Source organism: Lonchura striata, chromosome 12, assembly GCF_046129695.1.
Source record: "Lonchura striata isolate bLonStr1 chromosome 12, bLonStr1.mat, whole genome shotgun sequence".
NCBI lineage: Eukaryota > Metazoa > Chordata > Aves > Passeriformes > Estrildidae > Lonchura > Lonchura striata.
This window is the reverse complement of record NC_134614.1, coordinates 23,902,463-23,919,014: the sequence shown is the minus strand read 5'-3', so window position 1 is coordinate 23,919,014 and position 16,552 is coordinate 23,902,463. Positions and strand designations below refer to the sequence as shown.

The 16,552-nt window shown below is 50.8% G+C and overlaps 3 protein-coding genes across 3 annotated transcripts in view; all 3 read right to left on the bottom strand.

Moving 5' to 3' along the window:
• Positions 1-445: 445 nt before the first annotated feature.
• H1-8 (H1.8 linker histone) lies at positions 446-1,706 on the bottom strand. Its single transcript, XM_077786201.1, has 5 exons — positions 1,691-1,706; positions 1,249-1,511; positions 1,025-1,169; positions 929-966; positions 446-850 (listed from the first exon to the last, which is right to left on the bottom strand). The coding sequence occupies exons 1-5, from the start codon at positions 1,704-1,706 to the stop codon at positions 446-448; spliced, it is 867 nt and encodes a 288-aa protein (XP_077642327.1).
• A 2,800-nt stretch (positions 1,707-4,506) lies between these two features.
• On the bottom strand, positions 4,507-7,246 carry RHO (rhodopsin). The gene is made up of 5 exons (XM_021542529.3): positions 6,886-7,246; positions 5,789-5,957; positions 5,509-5,674; positions 5,028-5,267; positions 4,507-4,626 (listed from the first exon to the last, which is right to left on the bottom strand). The coding sequence occupies exons 1-5, from the start codon at positions 7,244-7,246 to the stop codon at positions 4,507-4,509; spliced, it is 1,056 nt and encodes a 351-aa protein (XP_021398204.1).
• Positions 7,247-10,883: 3,637 nt separating this feature from the next.
• Positions 10,884-16,552, bottom strand: part of IFT122 (intraflagellar transport 122) — a 30,143-nt gene continuing 24,474 nt past the window's right edge. Inside the window, exons 24-29 of the mRNA XM_021542559.2 lie at positions 15,243-15,408; positions 14,160-14,271; positions 13,630-13,758; positions 12,739-12,818; positions 11,966-12,130; positions 10,884-11,314 (exon numbers count right to left, since the gene is read on the bottom strand). Coding sequence (XP_021398234.2) covers positions 11,225-11,314; positions 11,966-12,130; positions 12,739-12,818; positions 13,630-13,758; positions 14,160-14,271; positions 15,243-15,408 — 742 coding nt within the window. The 3' untranslated portion in view covers positions 10,884-11,224. The remainder of the gene's footprint in view (positions 11,315-11,965; positions 12,131-12,738; positions 12,819-13,629; positions 13,759-14,159; positions 14,272-15,242; positions 15,409-16,552) is intronic.

The following is a 16,552-nucleotide window of genomic DNA, read 5'->3' as shown; positions in this document are numbered from 1 at the left end:
CCATGGCTCCACAGCAGCACTGGCCAAGCCTGAGCTTCTCTGCTCCTGGGGATGTCACCATGACGCATCCCACGGGTCTCCAGGTCCCTGCCCATCACCTGGCACACTGTCAGCCTGCACACACCCAGCACCCAAGCCCAGCAGCCCCTTGGCACCACAGCTGGGGACACATGGGAACAGAGAGAGAACCTCTCCGTGAGGGAAGGCAGCAAGGCCTGCAGCATCAGCTCACCACCACGCTGGTCAGGCTGAGACAGGGCTGGGGGATTTTGGCACTGAGAGCTGGAAGTGCCGGGACAGGGACCCACAACAGAAATGCCATTCCATGAGGCAAGTAAAGAAGCTTTATTAGGGTGAGGTGAACACAGAGTTAAAACCTGTCCTAGGGACTGAAACCAGCACAGACCCCCAGGGCCTGGGGCCAGTTGAAGCAGGGCTAAGCTCCCTATGGAGCCTTTTTGTCTGCTGCCACAGAGGCTGCCTTCTTCATCCTGACCTTCCCCTGCCCAGCTCCTGGAGTCACCCGGGGCTTCTTCGCCTGACCTTGACCTCCCTGTGCCTTGGGGGCATCCTGCTGTGCCCCCTTGGGCACCTTCACCCTGCTCTTTCCCCTGGGGACCTTCTGGGGCCCCTTCACCCCTGCACTTGCAGAACTGTCGTTATCGCTCCCTCCTGCGCTCTCAGCAGCCCGAGCCGTGCTGGGTCCTGAGCGTCCTTTTCGGGGGGCCTGGCGGTGGCCAGCAGCTTTTGGGGCCCCTGAAGGCCCTGGGCCATGAGCCCGGGGCTGGTCAGCAGTTTGGGGGTGCTTCACTCTGCCGCTCCTGGGCTTCTCTGCTGCTCGTGGCTGGGCCTGGAGGGGAGAGAAGAGAGCACCTCAGGGTGTTGCTGTGCCACGAGCCACCCAACCCTGCTGCTGGCCCCGACTGACGTTCACGGGCTTCGCCTTCGGCTGCGTCCTGGCGGCACCTGTGGAGGAAGGGCAGCGGATGAGTCCAGGGAGGGCAGGCAGCGTCAGCTTGCTCACACAGCCACAGCCCCTTACCTTGTGCTCCTGCCATGGGCGCCTGGGGCTCCTTGGCGGTCCCCTTCTGCCCTGGATTCGGGGCCTGTCCTCTGTCGGGATCTGCCCGGCCCAGCTGCTGCTTCTGCCCTGATTTCCTGCATGCTAACTGGAGGTGAGAGAGGGGAGTCAACAGGGCCAGCCAGCACCTCAGTCCCCAGCCCTGTGGCTCCAGCAGCCTTGCTCACCTTGAAGGTGCCAGTGGCCCCCACAGAAGACAAGTTGTGCCGCACCAGGTCCCCGCAGCTCAGCCCCTTGCTCAGCGCCCGCTTCAGCAGGTACTTGAGGCGGATGGAGTCCACAGTGGGGTACTTGGCCAAGATGAAACGCCTGATGGCAACGGCAGAGGCACCCTTCTTCTCATCAAGAGCCTGCAGTGCCTCCTTGACCATCTGCAGGGTTGGAGGGTGATGGGCCTGCCTGCGCGGGGCAATGCCAGCAGCTTTGGCTGCTGGAAGAGAGACCATTTGGGACTGAAGTCCAGTCCTGAGACATCCACACCCCCAGCAGCCTCAAAGCCCCCAGAAGCCAAGCAGCCACAACCCTGCTCATCCCTGCAGCCCCCCCAAGCCCAGGGCATGACCCAAGCTCCAGCTCTGAGGGACCCCACGGCACTTGCAGACTCCTTACCCAGCTGGGGCTCCATAGCAGCGCACAAATCCAGGCAGGCACAGGCACCTCTACTCACAGCAGCACAAGCCCTACTGCCTTACCAAGCTCACCTCCATCCAATTTATCTGATGAGCAGCCTGGCTGCAGGTGCTGGTTGGCAGCTGCTAATTGCTGTGGTCGAAAGCCTGGTGGAAGCTGGGGTCTGGAAGTTAAAGAGCTTTTGTCAAAGCTTTGTGAGGGGCTGGAGGAAGAAGGGGTACACCTAAGCAGAGAGTTTGGAGAAGGATGAGAGATGGGGGTTTGCAGGGTGAGTGCCCTGAACAGGCAGACAAAGGGTGTTTACCTGCTGCAAGGTGGGTATTGGGGTGCTGGGATTGCAGCTTGCTGACAACACTTGCTGTGGGGCGCACAGGGAACCAGCCCAGAGCACAGGGCCACACAAACCCATGGCCAGTGTGAAGGTGGGATGTGCTGTCTGCCTTACCACATATGGCCTCACTAGGAAATGGGATAATGCTGGGATGGGGGGAGGTGAAGATTTCACAAGTGAGAGGAGGAAAATTAAGAGCTGCTTTGTTAGCCAACAGAGGCAGGAGGAGCAACTCTCGCCCAGCATCCCTAGGTGTCACAAGCAGGACAACAATTTGCCCTCACCCACTGAATCCCATGTTCAGGGGAGAGCACTCCCAGCCCTCGACGTGGGTAGCCACATCACTTCCGTGACCCCTCCATGCAGGCACCTGTGCTTGTGAGGAGAACCTGAGTAAAATACCAGTGGCTCTTTGGTGTAGAGACAGTCCCCACTGCAAATGTCCCCACGGTGGGGACCGCCCACTTCACGCAGGACTCACAGGGATTTTCTGTGCATTGTCTGTTGGAAACGTGAGGAAGTTGTAAAGAGGGATTACATGATGGCAGGACTGGCTCATGGCCATCTCAGCAGACCACAGCAATGGACCTGAAAAGCACTGTCCATGGAGTCCTTTGCCAAGGTCTGCACCCACCTCCTGAGCCCAGGGGCCAGATCCTGGCTGAGGTGCCAGTAGGAGCCAGGTCTGGAGCAGGGAGCTGGGAGATAGACCCATTGCCTGGAGCCCCACGTCCTCCTCCTCCCCAGACCAGCCCCGGCCTGTTCATTTCTTCATTTCCAGTGCATTTCTGAATTCCCCAGGAAGAGGACAGTGGGGGCACAGGAAAGCTGCTGGGGCTGGCACCACAGAAAGTTTGGATGCATTTCCTCATCCTGGATCCATCCATCACCTCTCTGGTAGCTCTGTGATGCCTCTGGCACCTGGCTGAACTGGCAGGAGGGTCCCAAACCCTTGCTTTCCCCTAGCACCACCAGCAGCAGCCACAGGTGTCACAGTGTGGGGACAGCCTGCAGGTTTGGGGCTAGGGCTAGTCCTCCACGGGTGGGAGAACCACAGTGCAAGGCATCACCACACTCCTGTGGAGCACAGCCTCACGGACAGCAAATAAACACTAAATCCTTCCTCCTCTTCCCTCCAAAACCACCTCCCAGATATGAAGAGCATGAATCAGACATCAGCCTAAACACTGAATTATTCATAAAACTCTAATCTTTAGATTTCACTGAATATGCAGAAGTATAGATAAAAAAATAATGAGAGAATTGTACTTGCAAATTGCTCTTTATTAAGGGTTTAACTTGCATGGGCTCTATACATTCCCTATTAGTCCTTGCAAAGCTGCATAGGATTAGAAATCAGAGGGGATAATAATGTACAAAAATAGTTTCAAGTGTTGATAACACCAAACAGTGAGAAAAACATCTTATTTGTATAACTGAACTAAAAATAAAAATGAAGAACACCGCTACAATTGCAATATGCCATCTTGTAGTGCTTCGAACATATGTTGGCATCGCTGAGCCATATGCTGCTGGGTCCTGCCTGCTGCGGCGTGGAGGGAGATCAGCCCTGGCCCAGCAGGCCTCAGAGCACCAGAGCTGCCCTAAACCTCCTGTTGGGCCAAGGCCAAACTGACCACAGCCAAAATGGGCACGGGCACGGGCAACCTTGCTGGGGGCTTGGGCCTAGGGGTCCAAAGAAGCCTAAGGAAGAGAGGTGGGAGTGTGGGGAAGGGGTGCTGGGGAACACGGAGCAGAGCTGCTGCTGAGGGTGCAAACACCATCCATGTGCTGCTGCACCAGTGCTGGAGGACTGAGCACAGAGCTGTCCCGGAGAGCTGTGGCCGCACACAGCTGTGCCGTGCTGGCATGGCCCTCCGTGCCAGCTGCCTGCCAGGCAGGACCCGGCGCCGCTATCTGTCCCATCCCCCTGCAGGAATCATGGTGTCTCCCAGGACTTCTGGCAGATGGGACAGGGCCAGAGCTGGGAGCAGCTGGCAGAGCCGGGGCACTTTGCAGCAGCCAAACGTGCTCTGGGCAGAGGGTGTGATGGGGCTGAGTGACTGGCAGCACTGGCTAGGATCCATCTCTGACAAAAGGACATGCAGAACATGCCCTGGCCCTTGGCCGGCATGTCAGGGTGGGTTGAGGGAGGCAAGGACAGCTCTGCCATGGCCCAGGATGGCAGAGCTCTCCAACCCAGCCTGCACTCAGAGAAGGGGCATGAGGTCTCAGCAAGTCAACAGAAATGCATGGATTTATGCCAGATGAGCTAAGCCTTTGCATTTTAATTACAAAACATGTGTACACATTTTCAGCCTTGTTCCCAGGGTTCCTAGAGCCAGGAGCGAGGAGCCGCCCCACGGGGCCTTGGCCATGGTGAAGCAGGGGCAGGTGGTGGTGGCGGTGGGGTTAAGTTTGTGCTGCCAGGGCAGCACCCCAGGGACTGCTGCTCCCAGGGGGCCTATGCAGGAGAGACCTGGCTGGTGGAGACGGACGAGGTCTCTGTCTTGCCAGCAGATGTGTCCTCGTCACCCAGTGGGTTCTTGCCGCAGCAGAGGGTTGTGATCATGCAGTTACGGAACTGGGAGAGAGGGAAGTCCAGGGTGAGCCAGCTGGACACCATGCAGCTCTAGCTGCAGAGCTGTCTTGAATCCCAGCAGTACTGTGGTGCAGGAAGAACTATGCCTATGTGGAGTCTCCTGCCCCACTGCCTGCTGCCCACCCCATCTACTGCCAGCCCTGCCTGCTCCCATCATGGCTCCTCCATCAACCCGGCACCTGCATTATTTCAGGTGGAGTGGCCTTGCATTTGTGAGATTTATGCAACACCACGGATGAGCTGCAGAGTCCCATGCGCCAGGACTAGAACTCCTGGAAACAATCCCTGCTCCAGACCACTGGCACCTTGAGATGCTGTAACTCTCTGCTAGCTGTTAAAAAGAGAAACACAAAAGAGGGGTTTCCTGGCACCCTGCCAGTTACCTGTTTGTTCATTACGATGTAGATGACAGGGTTGTAGATGGCCGAGCTCTTGGCAAAGAACGCCGGGATGGTCATGAAGATGGGCCCAAAGTCTGAGCCCTGGTTGGTGAAGATGTAGAACGCGACACTAGCATAGGGGAGCCAGCAGATCAGGAAGGCGATGACCATGATGATGACCATGCGAGTCACTTCTTTCTCTGCCTTCTGGGTGGTGGCAGACTCCTGCTGCTGGGCGGCAGCCTGGGGGCAGAAAGGAGCAGAAACACGATGGAGCCAGTGGGTGCTGCACCAGCAGGGACACAGGGTCAGGGCTCTCAGCAGTCAAGCTGCACATCTGGAGTTTGCTATTTCCCTTTTCATGGATGGCCAGGCTGGCCCCTGGAGGACCCTCCCTAGCACCATTCTTGAACCTGGTGTGAGCCCCTTCCCAGCACTGGGAACAGGGGTAGCCCTACTGGCCATTCATCTGATGGGTACCCACCTCCTTGACAGTGCAAACCAGATTCCCATAGCAGAAGAAAACGATCGACAGCGGGATCACGAAGTGAACCACAAACATGTAGATGACAAAAGATTCGTTGTTGACCTCTGGCTTCAGAGTGTAGTAGTCAATCCCGCACGAACATTGCATGCCCTCGGGGATGTACCTGCAAGGTGAGCCCAGCAGATCAGCACCCAGCAGAGGAGACTGGCTGGAAGCCACAGCTGAGCCACCAGCCAGGCTCCCATACCCCTGACACTGGGTCCATTGCCCTCCCTACCTGGACCAGCCAAAAAGTGGGGGAGCTGCACATGCCAAGGCCATGATCCAGGAGAAGGCAACACCCATGATGGCATGGTTCTCCCCGAAGCGGAAGTTGCTCATGGGCTTGCAGACCACTACGTATCTTTCGATAGCCAGGACCACCAGTGACCAGAGAGCAATTTCACCTGCACCGGGAAGAGGGACAGAAAGGGACACAGGGACTTTGAGCAGGAAAAGAAACCACCCTGATGGCAGCGTGAGGCCTCCTCAGACTGATGTTCCTGAGTACAACCTCTGGCAGAAGCTTAATCTCTGCCAAGAGTGCAGAAAGATAAATGAAGAATGGTCAAGGGCACATGCGGTAGGACAGTGTGAGAAGACCCCTTCTCTCTGTACTGCTGACCCACAGGAACCACTTTGCTGCAGTGTTTCGAGATTCATGGCTGATCCCACCATTCATCCCAGACAACATCTGCACCTGCAAGCCTGTGGTCACACTCTGAAATGCAGCAAGTGCCCATGATCCCAGGACTTCCCCTCAGTACCCTCAGCTTCCCAGAAAACTTGTGCCACAAGGACCAAGCCAGTAAAACAGTAGCTGCGGCTGAAGGCTGAGACAAATGGAGGAGGACATTTTTACACACAATTTCTGTTTTAACATCTCTTTGGTTCCATACCAGGCTGGCATGGGGAGGAGAGACAGCTGTGCTTGCCTGTAACAGCATGCACCAAACCAGAGCCAATGGCAGATTCAGCCCTGCAAAATATGAGGAACAAAATTGTCATCTCTCGAGTCAGAAAGTGAGCCGAGGAGATGCACAAATCCAACAACTGCAGAATCTGATATTGGCTGCTTTTCATTGCATCATTGTGATTCTCAGGATACTGAGCAGGTGGCTCTCAAAATAAAGTTGTTTTTTTTTTTAAAGTGTCACTTGTCACTTTCTTCAGCTCCTACCAGAAACAGGGCAAATGGCCTCAGTCCACATCAGATCAGCAGGTCAAGGATGTTATAGGTGCCACATTTTTCCAAGATCATCTGTGTTTTCCCTCCCACTACTAAAATCCAGGGAAATTCCTGACAGAAGACATTTGAATATTTGGAAAACTTACCGCCCAGTGTGGCAAAGAAGCCTTCAATGTAGCACCCTGTTACTCCAAAGACAAAGTACCCATGCATGGAGGTGTACATAGTGGTGGTGAAGCCTCCGAATACCATGAAGAGGTTGGCGATGGCCAGGTTCAGAAGGATGTAGTTTAGAGGTGTCCGGAGCTTCTTGTGCTGGATGGTGACGTACAGCGTGAGGAAGTTGATGGGGAAGCCGAGCAGAATCAGCATGAACATGTAGGCAGCCAGCGCCGAGAACTTCCAAGGCTCAGCCAGGTAATACTGGGGGTACTCGAAGGGGCTCCGCACCACCCCGGTCTTGTTGGACATGGGCACGTAGAAGTCTTGGCCTTCTGTCCCGTTCATGGTTGCAGTTTGTGAGGCGCTTTTTGCTCTTAATCTGGGAGTTCTTTTGTGCAAGGGGAAAATTTCCCCTGAAATGGAGCTCCTGCCACCTCTCGGCCTTCACTGTCACCCCAAGGAGAACCAGTTACACTCTCCCCCACAGGGCACCTCTTATAAAGTGCCCCTGCTGTAAGCTCCTGGCACTGGTGTCAGCACGATTAGGGTTTAGAGAATTATTAATCATAATCATCCCAGGGTAATTGGCTTTCCTGGGAAGGTGTTAAGGTGACACCAGTTTCTGGCCAACGCTGTCAGTGTTGCAGACCACGGCTCATGGTCACATATATAAAGAGGTAGCTCTGCACCGCACCATTCATTTTTACAGCCTCACTCTTTCTTTCCCTTCCCCACTAACAGGAGGAACATGTGTGGTTCGAACTCCAGGACTGTGGGTTTGGGGGCTGCAAATGGTGGCCTGGCTGGGCAAGCATGGTGTGGTCCCTCAGTGACAGAGGAGTGTCCCTGTCCCATTCTCACAAGGGGAATGTGGATCTGTGAGACCAGCCAGTCCCCACTGGAGAGCCATCCCCACATACTGCCAGTCCCTGTGGGAGGCTGCGGAAGGCAGCATGACCAAACCTTCTTCCATAAGCTCCAGCCACCTCTCTACTCAGGATCTGGCTGTGGAGGTTTGACAATTCCCCATGAAACACCTGGCCTACTTGCAGGTTAACACTTGTGCCATCTTCTCTGTGCCTTTGTATGTGATTGGGTCATGCCAACTCCACCTGTCACAGCTAATAAATAACTTGGTCCATCTGTCCTGGACTGGAGTCATTCTGCAATGGTGCTGAGAAGGCTGCTGGACCAGGGCACTGATGGGACATTCAGAGCTGAAGCCAGCACTCAGCTCCATATACTGGTTGACAGACAACCTCAGTCTCCTCAAACCTTGTGTAATTATCAAACTCCACAGGGAAGGCTATTGTTGGAGCCTTCTGTGCCCTCTATGTCTCTGACTCACCACTCTGTGCACTCAGTTGTGCTTGAAACATTGCTTGTGCCAACCAGAAGCTGAGTTACACAGCTGAGTTATCTTCTTAATTTTTCAGACGCAGTGGGACAAAACATACAGGAGGTGCACACAAAGGGAGACTCTGTTCTGCCTCTTTGTAGGTGATGGTGGCTGGAAGGGAGCTGAGCACCCACCTCCCCTTGCTGTTTTGGCTGCACTGAGGGCTGAGCTTAGCGTTCTTCACAGCCAGGAGCAGGTGAACACAAGGGCCTCATCCAGTACAGGAAGATGTACCAGAGCTTCTGGAGCTCATGGCTGTAAGGTGGGCAGAAGTTCATGTCATCTTGGCCTTAATAAACTTCCTCCAATCCTAGCCTAGTTTTCACCAAAGTTCCTTGTAAGTTAGTTCAGAAATAAGTTTAATGGAAAAAAGGACAAAGCACTGTACTCTTCTTAAAGCAGAGACCAAGCTGGGAAACCTGCCCTCTAAGTGGGGAAGGTGGAAGGAGCTGAAGTGCTGGCACCATGGACTAGGGCAGACCCTGCTGGCAACCCAATGCCGGCCACAGTCTCTGGACAGTCCCAAAGGTCTTCCTTCACCTTAACATGAAAACACCAGGTCCTCATGCACACTCTGTTCACCCTAAATCCCTCTCAATTAATTTTTCACACTTGTTTCCAAGGCCAGAGCAGTGCCACTTTCTAACTGCAAATGCAGCTCTTTACACTTGTACCTGGGCACACAGGGATTAAAGGTTTATTTCCTAAAACACTTTAAGCTGATGCAATAAGCCACTGCTGAGGTAGCAGCTGTTGTGCAGAGCTTAGGACTGGCATGCGTCACCACTGGATGCAGTAGTGGGACAGGCAGGCAGCTGAGAGAGAGGAACAGGGCAAATTGCTCACAACTTCCAACCAAAGTGCCTTGCTGGAACCTCTTGCACTTCCAGGGACTCCTCAGCATGAAGCCAGCTGGTGGGCTCCATGGCACAGGGCAGCCCAGACTAGAACACCTTCATCATGTACATATGAGACATGCAGAAAAGCCCAGAAAAGCCCAAAATGCTTTTCAAAGCTAGACTGTATTCACAGAGTTGTTAAAAAAACATTGGCCCATTTTGTCTTTGTGTCACAGCAAACCCTTTCTCTTCAGTTTTATAATTTTTCATTCCCACTGGCTCTGCACAGCCAGCTCAGTTCCAGAAGGAGCTGAATCCCACCCTGGCTCCCGTCTCAAACAGCATTGTTTACCCATGTCAATAGCAGAGTCTTCACTGCAAACAGCAACAGCTGAGTCAGAAAGCAGACGAGCTGTAATTAGAACAGAATGTTTTTAAAGTGGTAAATCAAGCAAACTTGGTCAGGAACCACTGAGGGACTCAGAAACTCGATTGTGTGATTGCAGGGTCTCCTTTTCCAGAGGAACTCGAGCAGACAAACATCCCGTTTCACGTGCAAAGTGCTGCTCCCATGGGAGCTGCCCTGCCAGCACCGACCACCTCAGCCAGTTGCTCGTGTCCTTGCCCACTCAGGGTAGAGGCAGGCTGGAACAGATAGGCTGCCATCACAACAGAACTCGTGGCAACATGGGCACAGCTTATACCAGATTGAAGTCAAGAGACGCACCACTCCCCAGCTCCAGCCAAGCTGGGAATGACCCTGAGTCACGAAGGTAACCTGTGAATATTCCTGTGGCGGGGAATGCCCCTGGCCATCCTGTGAGAGTCCCTGCCAGGGGCACGCCGGTGTCACGGGCACGGAGTCACCTCCCTCCCAGCAGCGAGGGGTGCTGAGTGCTGGTGTCTAACCCAGCACTGGGAAGACACCGCTGTGCAGCTGGGCCGGAGCACTGCGGGCTCCATTCCGCCCGCCCTGTCCCTCAGCTACAGACCGGAGCAGGGCTGGGAACAGAGGGACAGACCTGGGACAGCTGGCCAAAGGGCTGTGCCACTCCAGATGATGTTGTGCTCCAAAATAAAAGCTCAGGGAAAGGGGGAGGAAGGGAGGATGTTGTGTTTGTGGTATTTTGCCTTCCCAAGTGACAGTTACTCACGCTGAGCCCTGGTCTCCAGGAAGCAGGGAATAAATGCCTTCTTGCTTTGCTTTGCTTGCATGCAGAGCTGTGCTGCAGCTATTAAACTGTCTTTATCTCAGCACAGGAGTTTCTTGGCCTTTGCTCTCCTACTTCCTGCCCAGTCCTGCAGGGAGAGCGAGCCATTGTAGAGGCTCAGGTGCTGCCTGGGACTGCTGCCCCCATGTCTCGTGCCTCCAGAAGAGGCTGCAGCAGAGAGCAGCGGGCCTGGCTCCTGCCACATGCTCACAGAGCTCACGCTTGGCCCAGGACTGACACGATGCTGGGGACACCCAGCTCAGCACTCCCTTGGCACAGTCCTCCATGGCAGCAGCACAGAGCCCAGGTGTGCACAGCCCCACATGCTGCACTTCAACCAGGTGAACTCCACACAGATTCATCCACCACCTGCCCCAAGGTGGCTGTGAGATGCCGCCAGTGCCAAGAGTAGTGGAACTCTTCAGATTGTATTTGAAGGGCTCTAAATGCTGTTCTTGCCTACATGGAATAGAAAGGAAAAAGAAATTCCCGATCAGAAGCATGAGTATTATAGCAAATTATGAGACAATAAATAGTGAAAAATAGTCCCATTTATTTGAAGATCTGTCAATAACTGGTGTATGTTAAGGAGCACAATCTGGAGTAAAACCAATTACTTGAAGGCTGAACTTGATTCTAGAAATGTTCCTATAAAATTCTGCGGCGCTTCAGCTGATTGTCTGGAAAATGCAGAGCACATTCAAAAAACAGACATTTTAATTTTAAAAAATAGTTACAATTCTTCAACTTGGTTCCACTCTTACATACAAAATGAGACAAGATAACTAAGTTAATAGGAAAGCTCTAGAGATCTAAGAAGAGTTTTGCCAAGCCAACAGGGGAGTCTGTTGTTGAGGTAAAAGACTGGTTTTCTTCATTGGTTTGACTCATCTACTTTCCGCCGACAGAATGGACAGCAATTATGCTGGAGTATGAGGAGCTCATAGTCTTCTGTGTGAAACATCTGTTAATTAGGAACAGATTTAAAACAAGTTAGCCTGTACCCTGCCCAAAGAAAATGCAAACTCAGTTCAATGGCTGCTCAATAGCACAGATATTCTGGAACTACCATCACAGAGAACTGGTCCTCTCGGTTTCGATCGCCTGAGAGCTACACCCTGGAACACAGCAGCAAGCACTTCACAGACCTCTGCCAGAGCTGCTGAGAAGGCACAAAGCTGCTAACTACTTCTGCAAAAGGATGGACAATTAGGCAGTTGAGTAAGCAAACATGGCTGAATTCCAGCATTTCAAGAAGTCCTTTCTGAGCAAGGCAGGAGCAGGACTGAACCACAAGGTGGTAACAGTCACTGACTGGTTTTCCTCGCTAGACCAGGCCGCAAGTCAGAGAGACAGAGCAAAAGGAAATAAATAAAATCAGCTTCTGTTGGTCAGCCAAGGCTTGCTCAAGAGGCTCTGACTTGCTGTCAGGGGAACTTCTCAAATTCAGCTGTGGCCAAGTTTTGCAAGGCAGCTGTTCCCCTGCCTATCACTCAGCTCAGAGCTGGGCTTTCACTGCCTCTACGTCATTCAGGAATTTGCGGAGTACATTTTAGAGCATGAGGTTGCTGTGGTTAGCACCGTTTCACCCATCAGGGTCTGGCTGCGGCAGTACCTGGAAGCAGGAGGGGCACATGGTGATGGAGGCGTCGGGCAGCAGCGAGCGGTAGTACTGCCAGCGCAGCGGCCGCGGCCAGCGCTTGACCAGCACGTCCCGGCGGCTCATGGAGCGCAGCGCGGCGCGGCCCACCACCACCGGCACGAACTCGGAGCCTCCCTGCTGCACAGAGCAAGGACTGCTGTTACCCACTGGCACCCGCCGCCCTCTCGGGCTTCCCAAGCTGTTAGGAGCTAAGTAAAATTCAGTAGAAGAAGCTAATGCACCAAACTCCCTGTCAGTTTTATCAAAACCTCCGGCAACAGCAGCATCCAGCCACATCTGTTTCCAGTCAGCTGCCCTTATCTCTTTAACTCCTTGCAAATAACAGCCACGCTCACAGTCTCTATGAAACCCTGCAGTAAGGCCTGCCCTACAGGTGTGCTGCTGCTATACAAGTGCACCGTGAGGAAACAAAATTTCAGGAGTGTTTGGTTTTAAATCATTGTTGTTTTGTGAGGTTTGTGTTTGTCTGTTTGTTTGAGAGGGGTTTGTGTGGGTTTTGCTGGTTTGTTTCTTTTCTTTGAGGGATTTTGTTTGTGTTCTTAAGAGAGGAGTTAATTTGTTAGTCCATTTCCCTCTCAAGTGCCATCCCCCTCCCAATCCCCTGCTCTGCAGCTCTCTTTGTACCACATACACACCAGAAGAGTGAATTTGTAAAGTAAAATTTTCTACTAACAATTTTTTTCTATTAATATTTTTTTGTTGGTAGACATAGGTACAGTTCTTACCTCGAAGCTGAGTTTTGCTGTAAAGGGATCATTATCCTCAACAGTATCTGTACTGTCATCAAGCCTCAAACTCTGAGCATCTGGTTGCATGTCTTAAGGAAGGACAAGAATTCCTGTAAAACTGACTCTGCTTACCATAGCCAGCACTGATGGAATCAGTATGAGAGCACCCCAGCAGGACTCTAGCTGCTTCAGAGTATCTCAAACTGTGACAGTCCCCAGTTTATTACAAAAAGTACCAAGAAGGCCTTGCTAGGATTTCCAGTGACTGGGGAAGTTTATCACTGCAGCTGCTGTAGAACAGCCAGAACAGACTGACCACAGCCAGGCATGACATCAGCTCTTACCCTTCCACAGATGACAGAGCAAAGGAAGCAATCTATTGAAATTACAATTTTGGGCAGCTTTAGTCAGAGTTTGTGTGTTGTGCATTACTCTACATCTCATATTCTATAACCCCGACAGCAACTGGGAGCTCTGGATGCCAAAGCATTCCAAACAAATCTCAACAGGAACAGTTGTGAAGTGCTACTTCCCTTGGCTAGGAGAAGGCAGCCTCTGAAAGAAGCTGTTATGGGAATCAACACACTCCATATTCCCTTCATCCTTGTCAGAAAGCAGTTCACACAGAATAGGTAAAGCATGGCATTCCACTGTTAAAAACAAACATTGCAAGGATTATAAATAAAATGTCCTGATGGAAAAGCGTTTTGACAATATTAGGTTTAGTTGATCCATATGTTTGTTGTTATACTCACGACAAAGAAACAAGATGCAATTGTACTTACATCAGTCATATGACAGAAAGGTTTAAACCTAAGGGGAAAAATAAACTCTAAATTGTTTAATTATTCCCTAAGAAAAGGAAACCAATTCTAATCAAAAGGATACGGTCAGTCATCATCTCTTGCCATTTATCCTCTCTTTTACTCGCTCTTGGAGCTTCAAGATCAATGAGAGCTACAGCTTCTTCATCCGTGATGCCATCTTCCAAATAGAACTCCACCAGATGCAGCACTTCTAAAAGGTGGGAAAGGCAGGAAGTGTTTGACCTGCAGGAACTCAGGAAATGCCTCATAGCAGATACTGTGCTCCCTCACGTTAATGGTGTTCTGCCCAGCTTCTCCCATGAAACAAGTTAAATAAAATAAAACTTGAAGTAAACCAAACCCCCTGAACTTCTGAAAGGGTTGTGTTCACCTTCACAGAACACTAGAGGCTTTTCAGCATCTGGCAATACAACAATGCTGTGCTGCTGCTCTGCAGTGAGAGCCAACAACCCCCGCTTGGTCAAACTTAACAACAGTAAAGGAATATTTGTTTGGCCAAACAACACTGCAGAAAGAAGAAATGAGCACTAACCTACTCTGTTACCATTTATCTACTTGCAAAGCACGAGCAAACCCGACGTCCCAACGCACCGTAGGAGGAGGCTGAGAAGACAAAAGGCTGTCTGCAGTTAATGCAGACGTTCCCCAGGTTATTCAGCAAGGGGTTGTTGGTGGAGCACCTGTAACACAGGGGCACGAGCTCCTGAAAAGACAGATTGAGAGCATGGTAAACACAGACTGGCACATCCTCAGCTCTTTGTTTTCAGTTAAAAAAGGGCCCCTTCGGCTGACAACACTGACACAACACCAGCACCAGTCTGAAGAAGCACTGCTGTGAAATCAGACCCTTCAACATCTGAAAATGCTTTCCCTTTTTAACAAACAGCAAGTTTTCCCATTAAAAATAGCTGTCTTCACCACTTTAACAATTAAATTTTCACCTTGCCTCTGCAGTAACAGAAGCAGAACCCTCCATCAAATACACAGGGACAAAAGAAGCTGAAGAGAAGTTTACTGAAGCAAAGTTTTTTGCTCTAAGATTTGATCAAATTTAGTTTCTCCAATTAATTCATCTCTTTTCAAGAGCCGAGTTATTTTAGGCAGTTCTTAAAGGGTGTGTTTCTATTATTTCAGGAGGCCAGGTGTATGTTCACTGGTACAATGCAATTTATTTTTAGTGAGTACTACCTGAGACATGGCTTTATAGAAAACTGCAGAAAGCCAGACTTCAGTGAAAGAAGAAAAGGTGTTAAAGTAAGATTTACGGAAGGAAGGTCACTGAAGGGATGGAGGGAGGAGGGGAAGAGTGTTAGGAATGGGACAAATGAAAGTGACCTCCAGCTGGAGAGAGAGACAAAGGCTGTGGAACAATAGCATGTGAACTGGGGAGAAAAGGGCCTGGAAGAATTAATAGGCAGTGAGGAAGGTGACTGCAAGAGAAGAGAGGGAGGATGGAAGCTGCCCACAAAGAGAGGGCTGATTTTAATTTGCTCTCAGGAGCAGAAGGAAGTCTGACTTGAAGAATAACAATAAAAGGACTGTGTTTCCAGCAGAAATATAATTATATCACAGAGCCATGCATAATGTATTTCAGATTGTTTTGTGCACACAGGAACTCATATTCTAGGATTAGACCACATATTAATGATTAACATGAAACACATTACAGCTTACTTCACTGTCATGGAATGGCTTGGATCGGATTGTCAGGCTGCCCAGCTCAACAGATTTCTGGAACCTGTCTGGGATCTGCAGTCCCTGCAGCTTGTCATAGGCATGACGAGCCAATTTATATGCACCAAGAGCTTTACTCTGCTTTGCCAGGGCCAATAATGTATTGCTATAATTTAATTAAGGAATAAAAATACATACAGCATTTATGAAAAAATGCAATACTCTTTCTAATCACAGAAGTTGTGCAATGAAGCAAATCCAACACCAGGACTTCAAACAGGCTTTAACCAGAGAAATCTATTTACAGAATTTCATTTACAAACACATGTGAAAGGACTATCGAAATATTTGTGGGCAATTACTAGCAAGGTAAGGAATTGACCCTACATGAACACTGCTATGGCTCCATTTACAATATTTCAGTAATTTTGGGGTGCATGCATTTTCCCCTAGCCACAAAAAGACCAAAATCAAAACATTTTTTACAGTGTAAGTAACCCACTGACACTGAGTAAATACACCTGATGTGATTTGAAAGAGCGTGCCCCATGTTAGCAACCAAATGTTGTCCTTCCCTTTCACCAGACTGAAACAGTAACTGCTGTTCACACCTACTGGCCACAAGGCTTGTTATCAAAAACTTCATTAAAGATTCTACATTTATAAGCGAGGCCACAAGGCTTGTTATCAAAAACTTCATTAAAGATTCTACATATAGAAATGAGGAAGTTATGAAAAGGAAAGCTAATATCCCATCCAAAGCCAGAAATGAAGTGAAACCAAGACAAGGCCTCCCTATGGCATCCAGTGACCTTGTGCCCATCTCTTACAGAAAGGGGCATCTCACTGGGCTCACACAGCCCCAGAGGCTTCCAGGCACTCACAAAGCCATGCAGATGTTGGCCTGACACATCACATGGCCACACTGGCCTCACAGGAAGCAAAAGCTCCTGGGTTTCCCTGCTTCTGCCTCAGCTGGTCTCCTTGCAGCAACACTGTCAGGATTCAGAGCCAACGTCTTTTTGCAGAGACTAGTGTCCTAGAACTTGCTCCTCTGACACAGGTGACACACCAGACTGGGCAGGTGTTCAAGGTGGCCTAACAGAGTTAGATATTAATTGATTTGCACAGCTCTCCAAAACTGTAACAAATGACTAACTAGTGCAGCTCAGCACACAATAGTTTGAAGATGCTGATTATTCCTGAGGGACAGATGTCAGCTCCCGTTAATGATAACCAACAGGTGACACCAAAGATGCCCTGCAGGAAGTCCCTGCCTTGGACCAACAGCAGTTATTCCTTTCATGTAT